At 45.4% G+C, this 22,720-nt stretch overlaps 1 protein-coding gene across 3 annotated transcripts in view; it reads left to right on the forward strand.

Moving 5' to 3' along the window:
* Window positions 1–22,720, forward strand: part of DGKG (diacylglycerol kinase gamma) — a 210,241-nt gene that overhangs the window by 152,034 nt on the left and 35,487 nt on the right. For all 3 annotated transcript variants that reach the window (XM_029939689.1, XM_029939690.1, XM_029939692.1), the window contains one exon: window positions 11,661–11,838. In XM_029939689.1, coding sequence (XP_029795549.1) covers window positions 11,661–11,838 — 178 coding nt within the window. The remainder of the gene's footprint in view (window positions 1–11,660; window positions 11,839–22,720) is intronic.

A 22,720-nucleotide genomic window follows, 5' to 3' on the forward strand; every position in this document is an offset into this window, starting at 1 on the left:
ACAGGGAGTGGGCAGGGCCCATGTAACAGTCAGTGCCGGGCAGCCATGGCATCAGAGGAAGTGACCCTGAAAGGCAGAAGAAGGGGTTTCCCTTCGGAGCCCTCTCTTATGGCCCAGAAGCCTACCTGCCCCTGAGCTGTGTCCTGGGCAGTCAGCCCTGCTCTGTCCGCCGGAAAGCTGGACCCTTCAGAAAGCCCTATTCACCCCAAGTTGGCCTGAGCAACAGAGACAGACAGCGAAGCCTGTTCATCTGCATCCAGAGCAAGAATGCCTCAGTATACCAGTTTGGAGGGTTTTGTTGTTTTGTTTTGTTTTGTTTTTTAATTCAGGGAGGGTAGAGCAGTGTATAGGAAATGGCTTTGCCTTCTGTCCAACCCTGAGGCAACCCACCACCATGAGCTCTGAGAAACAGCAGTTTTGTTTTGGAAACTGGCACCCAGCGCAGGCTCACTCCTGGAAATGAATTTGGTGCCCCCCCCCCCCCAGCTGCAATGTTCTACTTCCATCCTCCCTGCCAACACCCCCTTCCAGCTGCCCCTCTCAAAGGCACCACTGTGCCCTCCTGGCACAGCAACAGAGGAGGGCTGAAGAGGAAGAAAACATTTTCTGCCATTGGGATGTTCTTAAGCAGGTTGTGTGTACATGGCGTCAATGCTGCGTCCCTGAGCCCACAAAACCCGCCAAAACTCCATCATCCCTGTCACACCTGGCAGCCACTTTCCAGGCTATCTGGCCCACCACAGCTCACTGTCAGCGAACACAGAGCACACAGCTGGGTGGGTGAAGCTGGTGGGGGGGGGTCAGGATGACACATTTTCAGTACAGCACTCCAGCCTGCCAAAGCAAGGCTGAATGTAGACTCTGAACTGGAAGGGGATTTAGTCCTATTTACCGTGCAACAAAAAGATTCATTCTGGCACATTCTGATACGTGCACACCCAGCCTCTTCCTGGGTACTCCAAGCATAGGAAGCTCACTGCTTTTCCTGAAAACCCGGTTCCATTGCTGGACAGCTCGGAGTTTCAGAAAGTTCTTCCAGTGTTGAACAAGGATGTATGTCCTGTTCATCGCCAGATCCTCCTCCTGTCAAATGGTCCCCTTATGCTTGGAACAAAATAGGTGTACAATAAGTGTTTGTGGGATGCATGACTGAGTTCCCTATCCATCCACTGGGCCTATTTCCACCCTCTGGTGGCACACAGAACATTCCTTCTTGCTCCTCCATGTGACTGCCCTTCACAGCGCTGAAGATCTGGCTTCCACATCATCTCTTATCCTCACTGAGCTAAACATGCCCCACTCCTCATGTGACTCAGTATACAGATCCATGACTATCCTGACCACTCTTCTCTCGATAGACTCCATTTTTTCCAGTGTCCTCCTTAAACTGAAGGCTCCAGTCCCTGTATCTATAATACTCAAAAAGTGGTCTCATAGGTAACAAAGCACAAGGTTAACAGGCATCAGGTACATGCTGTCTAAGTTGGACTGTCTCTTAAGCTGATTGTTTGCATTTCGTGCAGGAAATCTTCAGGCCCATGGAGCTTACCACAACCCTGGATAAATTCGGAAAAGAAGGACCTTTCTTAGTTTCACTAAGTCCATGTTTCCTCATCTGTAACAATGAAAATCCAAATACCAACACTGCAGGGTTGCAAGGATTAGACAAAAGATATATAAAGTATCTGGCTCATAACAGTTAGTTAGAAAATAATATACCTTAATATTACATAACACTGAATGCAGGGAAAGCCATGTCCTGCAAGGTTTATCCACATGCCAGCCTTTTTTTAAAAATATGGATACTACTGGACTATCTTTCCAATAATGTTGTCATCACTCATTCACACCACTCAATTTATCACCTTTTCTTCCCTCAGGATACATATCAGCTTATTGTCACTAAAAATACCCTCTTCAGTGCTTTTCTGGGGAAACAGGCATCATTGTTTGCCCTGGCTGCTTTTCTTTCACTGCTAGTAAATGTCTCTGCTCTGGCCATAGGCCCCAGAGACATGCAGATATCTCCCTCCTTCTCAGAGATGTGCTCAGCTGGCTTGCTGGCGCATCAGTTCCAACCCCACTTTCCGTGACGTCACGTTGGTAGCTTGAAATTGACCATAGTGGGAGTATTTATACCATGCAACACCACAATCAGAGCTGCTGCTGCTTTTTTTTCTGGAGATCCTGCTGTTAAGCATTTAGCAGCACACCACTGCCTCTAGCACTGACCTGCTGTGAGCACCTTGAAGACAAGGACTGTGTCCCATTTCTGCTCCATCCCCCAGGGTCTAGCACAGAGTAAGTAGGTTTTCATCATTCTTGATAGATGAGTGAATGCTTTTGTCTTCTGTCTCTTAATGTCTCTCTCATGTAAATCATGCCCCATGTGCCCTATTCTTGTTACAAGCTGTTCGGCTATAGATTTCCCTTAGCGGTGATCAGAGGACTACTTCTTTCAGACTTGGATTAACCTCCCTTATCTCTCCCTAACCTGGGGAGAGACATTTGAATGTCCACTTTATTCGCTTAATATATTCATCCTCGGAAGTTGTGGAAATTCATCTAGAAGGAAAGAAACCTGACAAGATTTCTTTAAAGAACACCTTGGTTTCCATTTTGGGATTTCTCCACACATTCTTTCTTTCAATAACCAGTTATACTGGACATCTAATGTGGAGAAGGCATGCCAGGTACTATGGAAGACATAGAGCTTTGCAACATATGGTCCCTATCCTCCAGGAGCTGAAAGCCTCCTGGGGACAGGTGAATAATACATAGCAGAATATACATTCCACATTTGAGAGAGAAACAAAGCAATGAAAATTCAGAGAAGGAAAAGATCAGTTTCTACCTAGAGCATTGGGAAAAGCCTTATAGAAGAGATAGGTTTTGAGCTGGACAGGTAGGATTTTAACAGGTTTAAAAAATGTGACTGGCAGTGTAGGGAGTGAGTACAGAAATAAAAGCAGGTAGGCCCGACTCTGGCTTATGTGCAGACCACTTTCAGCTACCACAACTGGCCTTTGCTAGAGTCCAGCTTACCCCCTTCCTCAGCAACTTTCTTCTTTTCAAACCAAAGGACACCTTGGACTAGTGCCCAGCTTTCTCAATAATCTAACTTACATTCCAACTTGCCAAGCCAATTGGCAGAACACCCTACCCACCTACCAACACAGAAATGTTCTCACCGTAAATGAGCACCACCCCCATTCTCACCTGGGCCCTACAGGACACTGGAGCTATACAGGGTTGTACGCGTGCTTTCTTTTTGCCTGATGCCTATCAGCATCCTGTTCCCTGAAAAAAGGGGGTGGAGGATCTCGGTCAGGTTTTTATGTCAGCCAACCCTCAGCCCTTCAGAACCTATTCAAGTGTGTCTGGATATCGCCCACCTCTTCCTCAGCCCTCTCTCTTCCTCCCCACTGTAACTGAAATATTGTTTTCCCTAGACACTGTACAGTACTTCCCTACTTCACTCTTCAAAAAACACTTCCGCCCCCATTTCTCACTCTGTAGGGCAGGAAAGCACTACAGTATCGTCCCCAGACCAGTGTCTCCCACTTCTCTTCCACTCCACCTACTTCCACCCTAGGCACTCCAACGTCTTCCTCCCTGTGTGCATTTATCCAACATGTATTCATCGAGTATCTTCTCTACCTCAAACATCCATGAAAACCCTTCTCCTCAATCATTTTACCCCTTCGATCCCATCTTCTCTCTCCACCCTATTTGCCCCCAAACCGAACGGCTGTTCTGACTCTGTTCCCTCTGCTCCTACCCACCCTACAGTCCCTAGTTAAGCCCTAGCTCCTACAGGAGTTAGCTGTGTAATCTCTAATTACCAACTCTACACCTCATTGTTCTCATTTTGGTAATTAGAGATTACCAGATCTGATGTTCCATCTGGCTTTACCATTCTCAGATTCTGTGCTTAGGCCTTCATCCAGCTGCCAAAATCCCTCTTTACAAAATCACTCATGACCTATTAGTTGTTAATCTGAATGACCAAAAGTCTAATGTCAGATCTGCTGATTTCTGATCAACTATGTGACATTGGGCCATTCCAATTTAATTTTCATTTTTCTCATCTATAAAATGAAGTGATTGGACTGAATAACCATTTAAAGCTTTGATTATATGAGAACACAGGCTCAGAGAAGAGAGAGGCCCTTTTTAGAGAGTGGACAGGGAAGAATTCATGGAGAAAATGACATTTGTAGAGATTCCAAAGAAAAGCACAGAAGGGGTACTAGGATGTGCTCAAGGGCATCCTTCCACTAAGGGACTATGATAATGTGTCTAAACAAGGCATCATGCACTAATTAAGAGCTCTATAATGGAAGATTCAGGGTGACCACACTGAAACCCACTAACCAATCTGAATATGAGCAAAAAAAAAAAAAAAAAAGGAAAAAAGACAAGCAAAACTATAACATCCTAATGAGATGCACTAGGAAATACCCCCACTGATAAAGTAGTCTTGCCAAAAAGTCAACTCAAGTGTCAAATGTACTCAAATTTTAGATAATCAATTACTTAGCTTTGATTTTAAATGTCAACCTTGAATCTGATCAAGCCTCTAAATCTATAAATACCAATATAATGGACATACAGGAGTTAAACTGGGAATATGCTTTAAAGACATCTTAGATACGCAATCAGCAAAATCCGGAATCTGGGAAATACTACAGCCTTACTTCTCAAAGTGTGGTCCCTCACACCAGCGTCAGATTCATCTGGGAGCACATGGAGGTGCAGCCTCAGGCCCTACCTCAGATCTCCTGATCAGAATCTGTATTTCAATAATCCTGAAGTGATTTGTATGCACAATTGACCCATTTCCTTCAATAAATATTAAAATATAAGGAAAAACGGGCAGGGAATTTATAGATCAAAAGACACCTAAGAGACATATCAAACAAATCTATAGACCTTTTAGACAAGCCAATTATTTTTAACAGTGAGATTATCAAGGAAATTTGAATTACTGGATATATATTGGTATTAAAGAATTGTTACTTTTTAAGAATGATAATATTGGGGTAATTCTTTTTGTAAGACTCATCATTAAAGATAAGTATTTATAGAGGAAATGATAGACTATCAAGAATTTCCCATAAAAGAATTCAGTACGGAAAAGGGGGAATGAACTGGGGCAGGGTTAAATCAAGATTTAGCTGTGAGTCGCTAACTGCTGAGGTGAGATTTGGGGCACATAGGATTTCTTATTCTCTCTACTTTCCTATGGACTTAAAAATACCCATAATAAAAAGATTTAAGAAGGAAGACTAAGAAGGAGACCTCAAAGATGGGAGGGAGAAACCAAGGTAAGGCAGTGGCAGGGAACGCAGGAAAGAATTTCAAGCCTAACGGGGACATAGGCCCCAGAGCGACTAAGGCCTGGGTTACATCTCCGATCTGGCCTGGAAGGGGTCGGGTCATTCCAGAGAGCAGACAGACACAGCCCAACAGCAAGAGGATAAAACCAAACCATCTGCGTTCTAAAGCGGAAACATTCGACGTAATCCGTGGCACCGTGAATCGAGGTTAGAAGAAGGGAGAATTTCCTAGCTGCTAAAAACTGAAACAGGTCATCAAGTAAATTATGGGATCTCCTTCTCTAAGGACCTTCAGAAATAGGATCGACAGGGCTGAAATGGAGGCAGCCTCGCTCAGCGGGGAGGAGGTTCAGATCCGCCGCCTTTTTCAGGTCAACGAGGCCGGCAGGTCCTGGAGCGCGGAAAAGCCCTCAGCCGGGGCAGGGAAGCATCAATGCCTCCCTCACCTCCTCGGCTCTTTGCCTCTGTCGCGGCGCACGGAGATCTTGCCGGGTCCGAGTTCTGCCCAGAATGATGGGGATTTTAGGGATCCAAGAGATCAAGGCCAGGGGATGGGGGGAGCGGGGCATAGGGCGGTTGGGAGGGATAGATGAATACGTATTCGCAGTGCTTTGGTTTTGCACGGAAGTGCGGGCTGCGGCTTCCTAACCCAGTCTTCTGGTTACTTATGCACAAGCCCTCCGCCAAACAAACCAAGCCCGGCTCACAATGAAACCAGAACTGTGGGTATTGTCTTCGCAAGGGAGGCAGTGGTGAACGTGGCCGACAGCAGCGGGCCGGCGCAGTCCGCCCTGGGAGGAGGCAGGCGCGGACCGCTCCGGGCCGAGGCTCCGGCAGAAACCTGAACCGCTTCCAAGGGCGCAGGAGCCGAGCTGGACTCAAAGCTCCCCGCCCCACCCCGTGCCTGCAGCGCCGCCTCGGACCCAGGCGGCCCGCCGTCCCAGTGTGACTGTGAGCACGACTTCGGGCGTGTGCGCGCTCGCTGCCGGGGACAAGAGCGCTCTGTTTCAGCCCCAGAGCCGGCTATAAATACCTGGGTTCAGCGCAGCCACGGCTTGGAGAGGAGCCCGGTAGCCCAGGCCTAGGCTAGGGAAGGCTGAAGTGCGCTCAGGGACCGCCGCCCTCCTTGCGCTCTCCCCTGAAGCCCCAGGGCCGAAGCAGGGGGAGGGGGCCCGATGACGTCATGGAACTGGTGGAGGATTTAGCTCAGGAACCCGCTCGGGAGCAGCCCCGGGCAGATATTCTATTTAGGCCAACAAGTGTACCACCCTCAGCTCCACTTTCCCAAATCCGACACTGCGGCTTTCCGCTTTTCCCGAGACCCACGTGGGTTTAGGGTTCTGAAAGAAATCTGTGTGATGTCTAGGCCAAAAACCCCAGAGAACGGACATGCAGGTATGGGCTGGCAAGGCCGTCACAAGCTTGGGTTGGGCCAAGAGGCCATTAAAATTCTTCTAGCAAGGTCTCAGGTAGGGGGACAATGATTTCAGGCTGAAGTATGCCTCGTGGTACAGGTAATAGTATTAACTGTAATAACGTAGACAGTTATGGAATGCTACTGCCTTCCAGAGACCAACCAAACCCTAAAGTAGAAGTTATTCCACCACCCCAGCCCCATTTTACAGACGACAAACTAAAGCTCCAAGAGGTTAAGAAACCATTGCAGAATCACACAGCCGCCAACGTCACAGAGCCAAGATTTAAATTCATATCTCTGTCTTCAAGCCCAGGCGAGCTCTTTCCAAGACACTGCATTTCCTCTCAGTTTTCAAATAGGTACATTCCAAAGGTGGGGGCACCTACTGTCCAACAGCCCCTCGGCTCCTCCCATCTCTTCTATTTGCCTCAGTCTGCCTATGACCCAAGACGTAATGGGGGAAGGGGGCAATCTATCTGAAAGCAGAGGGAGGAGTGTTTGCTCTTCTGGAGAGAGGTTAACAACTTACCAAGTTAATAGCTAACTTTTCTAGCTGGTTATGCCTGGAGATGGAGGGGACAGGGTACACTTAAAACTTCAGTAGGAAAAAAGATGACTGTGGAATATGACATGCCAAGGCCATGCTAGTGGTATACTTTTTGTTTTTGTTTTTTTAACAAAGCTGGCACAGAGGCAAGATCTAATACTGATATCCAACATCGATGTGCCGGGTGCTGCTCTAAGTACTCTGCAAGACTTAGTGGTGGGAAGATTTCAATTATTCAGACAACAGCTGGAGTTTAATTTTGCTCTAAGTCTAGCATCAGCAAAAGTCCTGATGATTTGCCTCACTGACTCTTTCGTCTCCAGAGTGGGATCTAGCCTCTGACTGCCGGGGTTTGCATCCTAGCTCTGCCAGCTTATAGAGGGGCAAGTTTGTGTAGATTTGAGCAAGCTCCTTAACCCCTGTCAGGCCCTGTCATTTGAGGGTCGCAGTGGTGCCATCGAGAGACTGCAGGGGAAGAACCAGCATGGTGCCCAAGGAAGTTCTTGCCAAACATGAGCTGCTAATACTATTATTATCACCTCTGGAAGGGAAGGGACATTTTAACCAACAATAAGTAAATTGAGATGGTGTGGAAGTAACTACAACAAGAAGGAAAGTGACCGTTTTGTCTCAGAGGTGTTATGGATACAGGAAGACAGTGCCAGATACAGGAAGACAGTGCCGGGCCACAGAGTTGGGGCCAGAGAGCTGAAGCCACGCTTCAGAGAATTTGGGGAAAAGTCTGACCCAGTGGGATTCTAGCCTAAATCCTTAAGTAAAAATGTATATATAAAGGATAGAAGGATAGAAACGATTCCAAAATAAATTTTGAACAATTCATTAATTCTATTGGAAAGAAAAGAGTTTGAAAATAACCATGACAGTAACAGGGAGCTCTGGGTTGAGCTGATGCTTTCAGGGGACTGCACACATGCATGCAAAAGCAGAGTGTGGGCATGCAACCAGGTGTGAATGCACAAAAGCAACTCAACTTGAAGTGGAAGGCCAAGCAGAATATTAGACAATGTTTGAAGCAAAAAAGAACATGGAAAGGATAGCTCATTAAGACTTTGCCTCCAAAAGAGTTTGTATCTTTTTCAAGAGAGAGTAGCCCTAACAAGAATTGGAAGACCAGGTGGTAAAGGTAGATACCAGAGCCCGAAGTAGATAAATAGAGACCTAACTGACCTTGGAAAACACACACGCTAGAATCCAAATTGCTGGACAAACCTACATACATGTCTTTCGGGGGGCCATGTTGACAAATCTACAAAACAGAGTGGGATTGATCCAATGAGAGGCAAATGGACAAATGTCCCAGTTTTCAAAATAAGTAGAAAAGAAGACATCCCAGTCCCTGGCAAGTTTCTGGAATAAATTATTAACCAACTATTTGCCCTTTGCACACAGATATTAGTGATTTAATATGAGTCCTCTTATTCCTTTTCTGGTAGAAGTTGTTGGGTGGTCATTTAGGAAATGCCATTGGATCTCAGCACAGTCTTATGCTTTAGTGGAGAAAACACAAGATTGAGGTCTGGAGACCTGGATACTAAATTGGCTCCACCATTAGTAAATTGAGCGACCACATGCAAGTTCCTAAACCTCTCTGGCCCTAATTTATGAAAGATAGGGCACATTCTTCTAAGGCACTCTCATTTTTAATATCCATGATTCCAGATTGTAATGAAAAGTAGACTGACAGTCCAGTCCAGAGGTTGTAGCCCCAGTAGGGCGGCCACACCTAGAGGGCTGTTTAATGCGGTGTCTGCTGTCTTAAATGGCCTGGGAGAGGGCTTGGTCTCTGTGTTTGCCCTTTATAGATATGTTTTAATAACTTAATACTTAAATGATAGGAAGGCTATGGCAAGGGGTCATAGAATGAGGATTTAAAATAAACTAGGTGGACAGAAGGGTCTTAGGCTAAGAACCAGATGGAATTGATTGACATAAATGTAAAGCCTTATGTCTAAGTTATTTTAAAAGTGCCCAAATGGGGAAAAAATACCTATGTGGGGCGCCTGGGTGGCTCAGTTGGTTAAGCATCTGATTCTTGATTTCAGCTCAGGTCATGATCTCATGGTGTGTGAGATTGAGCCCTGCATTTGACTCTGCGGTGATGGCATGGAGCCTGCTTAGATTCATTCATTCTTTCCCCCCACCAAATAAATAAACTTACCAAGAAAATACCTGTACAAGTTCACAATAGGGAAAAGCTGGCTGAGAAGTAGATAATGGGAGGAGGGTCCGGGACAACCACCATTCAAGCTGAAGTGAGTCAGCTGTCATCTAGCTGCTAATAAAAGAGCTAGTGCAACTGTGGCCATATTTAATAATAAGGATAATGATAAAGGGTGGCATGTGTTACACCCTTACCTGGGCTTCCCACATTATCTCTTTTCTGGGGAGTGATAGTGTGAGAGGAACCCAGCCCCAGGAAGTGCTCCTGCCACAGACACCGGTGCCATCAGATCCTGTGATTGGTGTTATTTTTCAGTGCTGGAGACCATACAGAACAGGAGTGTAACAAATAGTAGTCCATGTAGAGTAGGGCAACCAGAATGGGGAGAGTCTGGAAACCAAGTCCCACAGAAGGGGCTGAGAGAGTTAACAGTGTTCAACCCAGAGGATGCACAACTGAATGGTTGTGTGAGAGGGAGGAGAAATAAAGGAGGCCTTGGGACTTAGCCTCTGCCTGCCTGCCGTCAAATCTTTGTGCTTGCATTTGTACGTTGTATGACTTTGAGCAAGTTACTTAACTACTTATTTGCCTCGTTTCTGCACATATAAAGAGGAGATAGCCAAGATTATTAAGGTAATACGTGAGATGTATACAAAAGCTTACCTGGCATATGGCAGTGCTTAATACATATGAACAGTGATGATGATGATTGTCATCATGTATCTAGTGGGCTGTCCCCTTGGAGGAAGAAGGAAGGTCAATCTGTCTGGCTTCAGCAGGAAGAATGGGACCAATAGGTAGAAGCAGATAGAGAATGTGGTTCAACATAAAGAGACAACCTTTCAAATAATCAGAACTTCCCAGTGAAGATATGGGTTTCTGATCGCAAGAGAAGCTCACTGCATTCCATTTCATAGTTGGGGGGCAAGCCATGGAGAGGATAAGGTGCCATAAATTAAGAGCTTCAAAGAAATCAGGAGGTAAGCAAATATGAATGGCAACCAGCCCAACCTTCCTGTTCCTCCTCTGTTGAGAAATCTCTGGAAGTTTGGATTTGTAGGGAACCTCAAAGACAGTGGATTTTTATTGCATGCTTTTCATTTTTCCTGCCTCACAATAAGATTAAGACCTTGGGCTTTACAGTCAAATTCCCTAACTTTGAACCCTTGATTTTTTTTATATAATCAGCTGTACAACCTTGAATAACTTAGCTCACCTCTCTGGGTCTGGCTTTTTTCCTTCTGTAAGTGAAGTAAACTACCTACAATCCTGAGGAACAAAGATCAGAACTAATATATTTCTTGCTGCATTGGTAAACAGTATGCCAAAAGTAGACTGATTGTAGATATATGTGACAGGCACTTTCAAGCCTTCTGGCCTTTTGTACCTGGTGGGGGATGTGGGTGGTAGAGATTGAATAAAGAAATTCTGCTATTTCAGCAAGAACATATGCCAAAATTGCACTTAGAATGCAGATCTGGGAGACAGGCATTTTCTGAAAGCCTTTCAAATCTTCTTTTCTTTATTACTGAAGTATGGTTGACACACAATGTTACATTAGTTTCAGGTGTACAACATAGTGACTCAACAAATCTGTGCCTTACACTGTTCACCACAAGCATAGCTACCATCTGTCACCATACAATGCTATTACAGTACCATAGACTGTATTCCCTATGCTGTATCTGAAAGCCTTCCAGTCTTCAAATCTTGTGCTTATCACAGGAGGGATAAAATAAAAGGGAGTGAAGTGAACTTCTCTGTCCTTTGTTGAAAATCTATGCGTTGGGTTCTGGGCTCTGTGTCCCGTCATATCTTCAAAATGGTTATACAGGGACAGAATTGATGATAATGAGGTTGAACTGGAGTATGGGTTTGGAGCTGTCTTGTGAATCATCCCTGACGCCCTCCTACATCTATAGAGAACCTCTGGTTCCTTCTAGTTCTGAGCCGACCAGAATCGCATCTCCTCCAGTCCACTACAGTGGCCAAAGCATTAGACCTCAGCAGCTTTGCCCAAGATTCAGCATCTGACAGAGGCATGCTGGTGGCTGAGGACCTGTCATGCCCTTCATGTGAGCCCCTGCCACACACACACACACACACACATACAGCCTTGGGTTGGAATATACTGAGAACACTAACAAATGACCTTTTCTCTCTACCCTTCAGTGTGATGGGGTTGGGGTAGACCTGAGCAACATCTTCCTTGAAGGCATTGCCATTCTCAACATTCCCAGCATGTATGGTGGCACCAATCTCTGGGGAGAAACCAAGAAGAACCGGGCTGTGATACGGGAAAGCAGGAAAGTTGTTACTGACCCCAAGGAGCTGAAATTCTGCATCCAAGGTAAGCAAGGCATATGGAAAATTGTTCTAGGTCAATGTCCCGGTGAGAGAAGTATTCAGGTGGGCCTGATAGCGAACTGTATCAGGACCTACAGCAGGCTCTAGAAGGTCTTACAGACCAGAAGAACCCATTTGGAGCTTTGCTGACTCATCATCCCTGTTGTTGCAAAATCTACCACCTAATTGAGAAGAGAAAATAACAATAAAGGAGCCCAAAATGACAGTCAGTAATCAAACTGGGACTGTGTGAGGTCAGGAGTCAAATGCTGCTCTCTAGGTTACCCGTGTCCTTTCATAGCTAAATCCAAAGGTCCATTCTCATACTTGATCTTACTTAACTCATCAGTGGCATTTGACCCAATCTCTCCTTATTCCTGAAAATACTATTCACTTGGCTTCTAAGATTCCATACATTCCTGTTTTTCAGCTACCCCAGTGGTTATCCCTTTTCAGTGTCTTTCACTGATTTCCCATCTCTCTAACCTCTTGGTGCTGGTGGTCCACAGGCAAGGGCCTCAACCCTCTTTTCTGTCTGTATTCAGTCTCTTGATGACCTCATCCAGGCGTGAGACTTTATTTAAATACCACGTGAGCGACAGTGACTCAGCATATCCAAAACTGAACTCCTGATGTCCCTCCCACAAACCTTCTCCACCCACAGCTTTCTCCAATTCTGTTGATGTTAACTCCAACCTGCCCGTTGCTCCAGAGAAAACACTGGGCACCATCCTTGACCCCTTCTTTAGCTCATATCTCATAGCCAATCTATCAGAAAACCTGTTAGCTCTACTTTTAAAAAATACTCAGGTTCCCATCACCTCTCAGCACTCCATTTCTGCCACGCTGATCTGACCTGCCATCCTCTGTCCCCTGGATTACTACAAATCCTCCTATCTGGATTCCTTGATTCTACCCCAGCCTGTTCTCACTATTGCATCAGAGTACCCATGGGAAAATATGTCAGATTATGCCACTCTCTGGCTCAAAATCCTGCAGTGGCTCAGAGCAAAAACCAAAGATACATATGTGGCCTAAAGGGCCCTAAATGGTCTGGCCTCATGATACCTCAGTGACTTCATCCACTACTACTCTCCCCTTCAGCCCTCTTCTTCTACCACCCCGACTCCTCCAGGTCACTTCTATGGACTGACTGTTCTTTCTGACCAAGCAACTGGGTAGTATGCCTTAGAAGCCATCAGCTGGACCTTCCCCTATTAACCCACTAGAATACAGAACATACCTTCATCCCAACCCCTTACCAGCCATTTCCACCAATGAATCAAGTGGGAACTCAGAGTACCTGAGCAGCTCTGAATCCTCTGTGGATTGGATGAATGGGTACCACTGATCCTTAGGGGGGACTGGTGAGCTGAAGGATGAAAGCCATATGTGAAGGTGCTGACAGAGATATCACATCAAGTGGCAGGAGACTGAGTTTAAGTTCATGTTCTGACACTAACCTATTTTTGGCATCTCAGTTTTCTTTGCTATAAAACCAGCATCTCATGTAAAATTTTGACAGCTGGATGGATGGGATTGAACCAGATCATTGGTTCTTATACTCGGTTTGCTTGTTGAAAATGAAGATTCCTAGGCCCTAGCCCAGATCTACCTAATAGTCTCTGGGTTGGTTTCTGGGAATTTAATTAGTAATGAGCACCCCAGACAATTCTGATGGGCTGCCAGGTTTGAGAACCACTAACACAAAGTATCCGTGGGTCTGGGTCTGTGTTCTTTGATGTCCCAGGCTGACAAATGCTAAGATTGGATGTGATCCTAAGACAAAACTTGGCTAACCATCAAAGGGAGGAGTTACTTGCTTATTTCAGGCCCATTGGTCATACAATCAGATTGTTACACTCCAAGTCAAGGTCATCAAGAGGTATCATCTCCACACCTCCACCCTTTGGGGGAGGACTCAGGAATTTTAATTTCTCTGTTGCCCTCCAAAGTCCCCTTTATTTTACACAGTAAACTTTTCAATTTGTATAAATTATTAAACCAAATAATATGTTCCTCCTTTCTCCCTTGGCAGGGGAAGTTGTGGGTGCTGGCTGAGGGTAGGGGAAGCACTGGAGGTTATAGAAGGTTTGTGCAAACTTTCCCACCCTGGTACTCCTACCCTAACTCCCACCCTGACATCCAGTTGCATCAGAACAGAATTGTGGGAGAATCCTCCCCTCACCCCCATCCAGGGCATGGGGAAGCTCTTGCTGAGGACATGTTCTGGTTAGGACTCAAAGATAAAACTTATCTTCCCCTTACATATCTGACCATGTATCTTCCCCTTCAAGCAAGAGTAATGTGTCTGCTGACTGCTTTTGACCATAATCTACAGGAACTCTCTTCCCCAAATCCCCCTTTCCCACCCCCAGAATATGCTATCAGAGCTAAAACCAAAGCTACTTCCTGTTTTTTAGATGAGGATGTGAACTGATCAGAGCAGAGTCCAAAGAGGGGCCTGGCTTCTGAGCTTTACAGAGACAGCAGCATTGAGCTTTCTTTTGAAAGAGCCATGATCTCATTTAAGTTGAGATGTTAATGGGGCGGGGTGGGGGGGGGAGGGACAGTTAAAGAGACAACCTATTTTAGTAGAAGAGCATTGGCCTGAGAGTCGAGAGACCTAGGTTCTAATCCGTACTCTGCCTCTCACTAGTGTGTGATATTGGGCAGGTCTTTCAACCTCTTGGGTCTCAGGTTCTTGTTATCTGTAAAATAGGCAAGTGTGACAAGCACATAGACTCCTATAGATCATAGGTTCTTCATGGCTCCACAACATTAAGAAATGGACAGGTTGTGGTCTAGCTAGGCTCCTTGAGCAAAATTGTACGGCAGCCTCCTTTTATCGTTCAGTGTGTTTTGTTTCACAGTTTATAGGCCAGCCACTGAGAAGGCAAGAACCTCTATCTATAGGCTCTTCATTTGTTGGGATTCTTTACACCTTGACAATTTCATTGGGGTTGGAGGTGAGGAAGAAATCAGGAAAGTGCAATCGGAGGAAAGGAATTTATCTTAGGACGTGTAAGAGGAAATGACAGTGGAAGAGGTTACTGTCAAATCTCTCTCATCACAGATCAGTCTTTCTCCTTAGAAAAAGTAATCCAAGAAATAAGATCATTCAAAATGAGCATGGGATGAGTTCTATTAAAACACTGCGTAGTTTAGAACACAATGAGTCCTGGGAAAATCACCAAGCTTGCGATTGAATGACTTGGGTTTACATTTAGGCTTTACACTTTCTGGTTTTATGAACCCAATTGCCTTGAGTCTCAGCTTCCTCATCTGCAAAATGGGCATAATACTACCTAACTTTTTATGAAGATAACAGATGTGAAAGTGCCTGGAACATAGTATGAGCTCAACCTTTTTAAAAAGAACTCTCCTCACCCTTAATCCTAGTTTATTCTGGAGCATACCAGTTGAATTTCTGATTTTGAAGTTCTTATCTTTAGCACTGCCATCTACCTGTACTATCGCTAAAAAGGAGCAAAGCTCCTGCCAAAGTCCAGCCCAGGCTTTGTCCTAGCACGTTAAACTTACACCATCAATCGTACCGACACTTCCTAGGCCTTTCATGTTCCAAGCATGGAGGCTGTCTGTTATTTCCTCTTTGCATCCCCACTGCCTGGCCAGTGTAGTTAGTTTAAAAAAAAAAAAAAAAAGGTTATTGGATAATAAGCAGTACATGGGATTTGGTTCTTTTTAGCTTTTAGTTTTTATAACACCAATAAGAATAGTGACAGAGTCTCTTACATTTGTCAAACCTCTCATTTTGTCTTGCAAATAGTTTTCTATATATTAGCTTATTGTGATCCTAACCAGAACCCATGAGTAAGGTTATAGCCACTTCCCTCCACATCCGTATTTCATAGTTGGGGAAAAACAGAGAAACAGAGAAGGGGTAGGATTTATACAATCTATGTCCAGTAGTAGCATAAGAACCAAGACCATGATTTGAGAAAATTTATTTGAGGTCCTACTGTGTGTATTGTACAAGACAGGCACTCAGAAAATAGGAAATGTTTATATGCCAGTCCAAAGAAAAGCTGTACATATACTTGTGGAAATTCTTCCTCTTCCTTAAGCCTGTGTCAAAGGCTGTCTCTTTCTGCTGGCACCTCTGAAAGTGAATCCATCCACTGTATTCCTAGAGCACTTAATTTTGCTGTCTTGACAGTACACTGATTATGGTTGCCTTGTCATTTCTTCCTCTTGCCAGTACCTGGGAAATGGCGAGCATGTGGTTATCATCTTTATGTTCCCTTCAAAGCATAACATCCTACCTACCTGGCTCACATTGCTCTGCAGAAATGATTTTTAGACAGAGGGAGGGTCAGAGAGAGGGAGAAGGGGAAGGAATCTTGGCTTTGGTCTTGCCAAGCACATTGGGCAGTATATTCTGGAGCTGGACAGGAGCAGGAACTTAGTAGAAAATCTTGGAGGGAAAAAAAGCATGTATTTTCAAGAGTTATATGTGAGTATTTGTGAAGCTGAGAGTTTCCTCTCATGATGCCATTAGAAATTCAATTGATAAGATGTGCGAGCCATCTGCAAATAAGTAATTCAGATATATCTTGAGGACTTGGAGTCAGTGTAGTTAGGATAAGAGACTAAACATTGAACTAGAAGTTGAAAGACCCAGGCCTTCCCGCAATCAGCCATGTGACATTGGTTATGTCATTTAACCTCTCCAAGCCTCCATTCCAATCCATACACAATGGAAACAATTACAGTCTCTTGCCCTCAGCATTGTTTTGAGAATTAAATGAAATCATGCATGTAGAACATTTAATGGAGTGCCTGGAACGTGGTGAGCATTTGATCAATAGTAATCAGAATTATTGTTACGTGATACATGGAGGGTGATAAATCTTTTGTATGTGATAAGCAAGGGGCCAGGTTTAGAGTTTTACTCTATTAACCTCTGCTTCAGAAATGTGGTCTAGATTATCTTTCAATTACGTGTGGCTCTGACAACCGTAACTGTAGGCTTATTTGTTGGCACTGTGCTTGAGTTCGTATGGCTATTACTTCTAGTGTGGAAGTCACCCCTGGGTTGGCTCCCAGTGAATCAAGGGTGCCAAGTCTTGAATCCAGGTGAAGCACTCAGGGCATGACACAAAGCTGGATTAGTCCCTGCAGAGCTGGGGAGCAAAGCCCTGGGGAGCTCCGCCATTGTTTCCCTCTAGCCTCACCCTGTATATGAATGAGGGGACTTCCTACACATTTTATCAAATTCTTCACTGAGCTTCATGTCTTCCCCAACCCAGCTGATAGCCTAAAATCAGCAAAAGCCTTGAGGCTGTCACCCATACCTAAGCTCCTCTGTCTATCTGATAATAAAGCAACATTTTTCTTAGTGATTTCTTAGTTCGTCCCATTTGAACTGCAAACAGGGTATCCCAGACAAGGTTCTCAACAGAGAGGGCAAAATCTCCCCAGACCTTCATTGGGAATAGCTTCTGCAATGCCTGGTAAATGAAGACAGGCAGACAGACAACCATCAGTAGAGTGTACACTTCACGTCAGTTCTCTAGCAGTGCAGGCAGGCTTACTGTCATTTATTCAGCACACACTTATGAAGCACCTAGCCAGTGCCAGGCACCAGGGAACAATGATGAGCAAAAACAGACATAGTCCCTGTAGCCATTAGGAAGTATGGGAGCCAGGCCTCAAAACAATAATCCAACAGGCACATAATTAGGATCTGTGCTAAGGGCCAAGAAGGAGAGTTACACACCTACCAAGAACCCCAGCCAGTAGAGCTCACAGATATGCCTCACTCAAACCAACTGAGCAGGCATCACACAGGTACCCCTCTGGCAAATGCATCATCCTAGATCTGCCCAGAGGCAAAGGTCTTGCCTGGGAAGGGTCACTTCGGTTGACCCACTACTTCACAGGCACACAACATTCTATCTGCTTCCACACTATGCCCATGTGGATTTTCACTGGTTGTGTGGACCATCCCCTAAATCTCAAAGCAGTGGAATGGGCTGCCATCCAGACATCTCACACTCACATTCCCAGGTGAGGAACGGGAGCTCAGATGAGCCAACAAAATAACCATGAGCTTGTGAGTTCTTTGCTTCTCAGCACTTCCTTTTCACTTGTATGAAACCATAACAGAAAGTGGCCTGTTGGGTTCAGGAGCTGTCCAGAGTTTTAGATTTTCAATTTTCCAATATGGTGGAGCTCTGACCAGAAAGAGAATCATAATGAGCAGTAGTCAGCCACTTACTGCTCACTAGGGTTAAAAGAAAGTAGAAATGTTTCCAACAAGTGTGCATTTCATAGAGGTCTTTCCAGCCAAGGTCTCTCCTGAGGGCTGAGGTAGAGCAAGGCAAGTGATCCCTAGAGAGCTGGGGGTACTTGGATGTGCAGTAGGACTCCCCTTAGCGCTGGGAAGTAACCATGGCAACATACATGTCACTCCTCTTAACCCATTACAGGCCTACAAAGAAACTCTGTGTTGCCTTTCACACGAAATCACAGCATTGTCATTCAGTCCTTTAGGCACCCACATTGGAATCAACATGCCCCAAACGAGGCATTATCTTCTCCCTCTTTATGCACCCTTCCATCTCCCTGTCTGTGTTCCTTGCCTTGTTAATGGCATCACCTGTGGCCCAAGCTCAAGACCCAGAGTCATGCATTTCTCTTCACAGCTGGCCGTGGAACTCTCCTACAATTCTTTCCTTACGTAGTGTCTCCCACCTGTGCATGAGCTCTTCAGCTCCAGATGTCATAGTTCCGTCTACATTCTTGTGCCTGACACAGTCTCTGAGACCTCAAAAGGTCTTATTAATATCGGTTGACCAAAAGCACCCAGGGTCAGGGCCACCTGGAGTGGTGAGTTAGTGTTTGAGTTGATCCCTCAGCAAAGTAGAATTTGTGTGTGTGGTGCAGGGGCACAATGTTCCAGGGCCCCTGTGCCAGCATCGGCCTGTACTGGAGGCCAGGGGCCCACCTCCCAATCCTCACTCTTCCCTTCTCCAAGCCTCTGCCTGTTCCCAGCTGACTGTACATCAGGTGTGGCTCTCAGGGCACTATCAGGGCTGCCCAGAGGATCTGCGGGGTGGACCAGGTATGCTTTTTTGCAGCTTCCAAATGAAGGCTACACAACCTAGTTCTCAGAAGTCCCTTTTTATAGAAACTAAAATATTTTCTATGTAGCATTGAAATCCCAGAATCCCAGACCTCTTAGAAATTTAGAGATCACTGTGTCCTCTAGATAAGGAAAGTGAGAACCAGCAAGGTGAAGTGGCTTGCCCTTGGCCAAGCCCAGATTGAAGTGCAGGTCTTTTAGCTCACATGGGCCAGTTCCTGGTACACTAGAGCAGGGATTAGCAAACTTTTCCTGTAAAGTTAAAATAGTTAGGCTTTGTGGGCCATAAGGTCTCTGATGGAACTATCTAATTCTGTCCACTTAGTGTGAAAGTAGCCATGGACGATACACAAATGAATGGACATGGCCGTGTTGCAATACAACTTTATTTACACAAACGAACAGCAGGCTGGATTTGCCCATTTCTGCACTGGAACCTCATGTGGTCCACAACCAGCAGCAAGAGCATCACCTGACAGTGTCAGAAATGTATACTCTTGGGTCCTAGGCTAGACCTGCTTCAGCTGAATCTGTATTTCCACAAGAACCCTGGTGATCATATATGTACTGAAGTTTGGGGAGGATTGCCCTGGTGAGCCTGGTGGCTCCCCCTATGAATGTCAGGAAGAAACTTTATGGATTATGAAAATGAGACCCAGAGAGATTAATGGACCTGCCCAATGGGCACACAAATTGGTGGATCTAGGACTAGAGCCCAAGTCCTAGTCTTTCAAGATAGAATTCTTTCTGCACACACCAGAGTACCCGCCCCAGCTTTCTCATTTCTGGCTGTCCCTGACCCAACTAAATTCGTCAGAAATTCAAGCAAAGTAGCCCTTTATTATTCTTCAGCAGACTTCTGAATCAGGAGGGCTCTGACTCCAGCTGTGTCTCCCCTTTTCCACCCCATCCCCAACCAAGACCTGGGAGAGGTTTGCAAGGTAGAACATTCCTCTGGAGGCTGCCTCATCATCTCTAGAAAGGGGGAAACTTGCTCACACCGAGTCAAGCTGCAGTTAAACTTCAGCTAAATTCCTGTCTTAGGAGGTGTGCTGCTCAAAACAGAATCACAGAGCCAATGAACCTTTCGTTTTTCACATGCAGAAGAAACTTCTAGACTAAAAGGCCTAGACCACTTTAGACTTTTCCCTTTTCTGTTTGCCACATCTTGGCCCTTGGTCCCTATTTCTCTGTAGCAGCTTTTTAGCATTTAGTATCAGGTGTCTCCCAAGACCCAACCTACAGCAGAACTCTGTGCTGGCCACATGCTCCATACAGCGTGCACGTTGGTGTCCTTGATCCGTTCCTAATTTGGGTAAGAAGTGTTTCATGTTCTTAATTAATCAATAAATATGTGCTGGGCTGTTATTTACTGAGCACTTACTTATGGGCCAAGCCTGCTGCGTATTTAATTACAGATCTCCCTTGACTTACAACAGCTTTACATCCTAGCAATTCCATTGTAAGCTAAAAATACATTTACTACACCTAACCTACCTAAGCTACATCGTAGCTTAGCCTAGCCTACCTTAAACATGCTTAGAACACTTACATTACCCTACAGCTGGGCAAAACCATACAACACAAAGCCTATTTTATAATAAAGTGTTAAATATCTCATGTAATGTAATGAATCCTGTACTGAAACTGAAAACCAGAATAGCTCTTTGGGTACAGAAGGATTGTAGTGTATCAGTTGTTTACCTCGTGATCGTGTGGCTGGCTAAGAGCTATGGTTTGCTGGCCCTGCCCAGAGTCATGAGACAGTATGGTACCACATATCACTAGCCTGGGAAAAGATCAAAACTCAAAAGTTGAGGTGCGGCTTCTACTGAATGTATTGCCTTTGTATCACTGTAAAGTCAAAAATTTATAAGTCAGAAGCCATCTGTATTTAATCCACTTTATGGCTGAGGACAATGAGGCTAATGGGGATAAGTGGCCCAAGAACAGTGTACGTGATAGAGCCTGGATTCAAACCTGCCTTCAAGTCCTTTCAGTGCTCCAGGTGCTGTGGAAGATGCGAGCAAGAGGGTGATGTGTCCAGATCTCTGGTAGCTCACAGTCTGCCTACAAGAAATATATGGCAAATAATCCTGTTAACACTGGTACGATAGACCAGCACCATGGAGTGGCAGAAGCAGAATCGTAAGGGGGTGGGAGGCAAAAAAGGAGGGCTTCGCTTAGCAGCCTGATCCCCAGCTGCCAGTACCGTGCCATGCACCTGGGAGGTGATCAGGAAATATTTGGTGTAAGAATGAATGGATGAATGATTGAATGAGCAAGATGGAACGTGTGTGTGCTGACACTTGAAGCTGGCAAGGATTTGAGAAAACAGTGAGTGAGAGGAGGGGCACATGGGCTGGCACACTAGCATGCAGAGGTAGCCCAAGGAAAGACTGGAAAGATAGAGACCCTGGAGCAATGTGCCCCAGAATTGGCTCATGATCCTCAAATACTAGGAAGAGAGGAAGAGGTGAAGCTGTGTAAAGCAGAGCAACAGGAGGGGAAAGTAGTATGCAGGTTGGGCTACGGGACAGGAAAGGGGACTGGCGGCAGGAGACATGTTCATAGGCTAATAATGCAGGATGCAGGCTTACCGCTCTCAGGCCCAGAACTGAGAGGCCGTGGCCCAAAGGAGGAATGAGCAAAAGCTAACAGGAGTAGGGGTCAGACAGAGGGGGCGCCACCACGTGGGTGGTTCCTCCCTGCCCACACACCCCCCCAACAGGATCCCAGCTTCTGCCCACACACCCCTCTCCTGTCTGCCTCCGCACAAGACTGCCCCCCATGTTCACAGAATGGACGCCTTACACCAGAACCTGTGTCTTTTCCACCTCCGGCATGCTGCCAGCACCCACTTGGAACCGTTTTTAAACCAATTTGCCCCATACCTTTTAAGCATCTATTTGAATTTAACACTAGATGCAAGAAATACTTTTTACCCTCATCTCATCTTAATCCCCTACAACACCCTTGAGAAATACTTATAATTAGAAAAACAAGGCCCAGGGAGGTCAACTGACCTGTCCTCAGCTACACGAATTGATGGACCTGGGACTAGAGCCAAGTCCTAGTATTCCAGACATGGCATTCTCTCCATATAGACGACGGTACCCTCCCCCACCTCCCTGTTTCTGGCCAGTCCTGACCCAACAACCAGAAAAAGTCTTTCCTGATCACAACTCTCTACTTTTGCCTTTCTGGGGCAGGTGGGTGGTGTGTGCATCTCTCTGAGCTGTGATTAGCCTGGTGGGTGTAGATGTCGGCCACGTACCTTATATGTGTCATGCCTGAGAATCCGGTTTGAGTTGAACTGGAAAATCTCACCACTAATTAATTGATTTTATTACATCCACTGTACCTGGAACTGAAACTTCTCAAGCTCAATGAGCAAAGTAAAGCCAGATAATATACCAACAATTACCAGCAATAGCATTTGACATTCAAGCCGAGAAAGTCATCATTCAATTTAATAAGATTGTGCAGCCAAGAAGTCTTCCCTGAGAGGAGCCAAGAAGAGGCTCACCCCCTCCATGCTCACTTCCCTGCGCTCGACATCCTATTACTCCAAGGTATTTTGTCTCTGCCTTGAGTTCTTTATTCAGAGCTTATTTTTGGAGTCAAAACTTGGTTTCAATTCCAGCTGTACCACATGCCAGCTTTGTGACATTAGGCAAGCTTCTCAACCCTCAGGAATTTTAATCTTGAGATAATAGTTTCTATCTAACAGTGTTGCCATGAGGGTTAAAGACAGTAACCTTTGAAAAGCTCT

The sequence above is a fragment of the Suricata suricatta genome, chromosome 5 (genome assembly GCF_006229205.1).
Source record: "Suricata suricatta isolate VVHF042 chromosome 5, meerkat_22Aug2017_6uvM2_HiC, whole genome shotgun sequence".
In the NCBI taxonomy this organism is placed as follows: Eukaryota; Metazoa; Chordata; class Mammalia; order Carnivora; family Herpestidae; genus Suricata; species Suricata suricatta.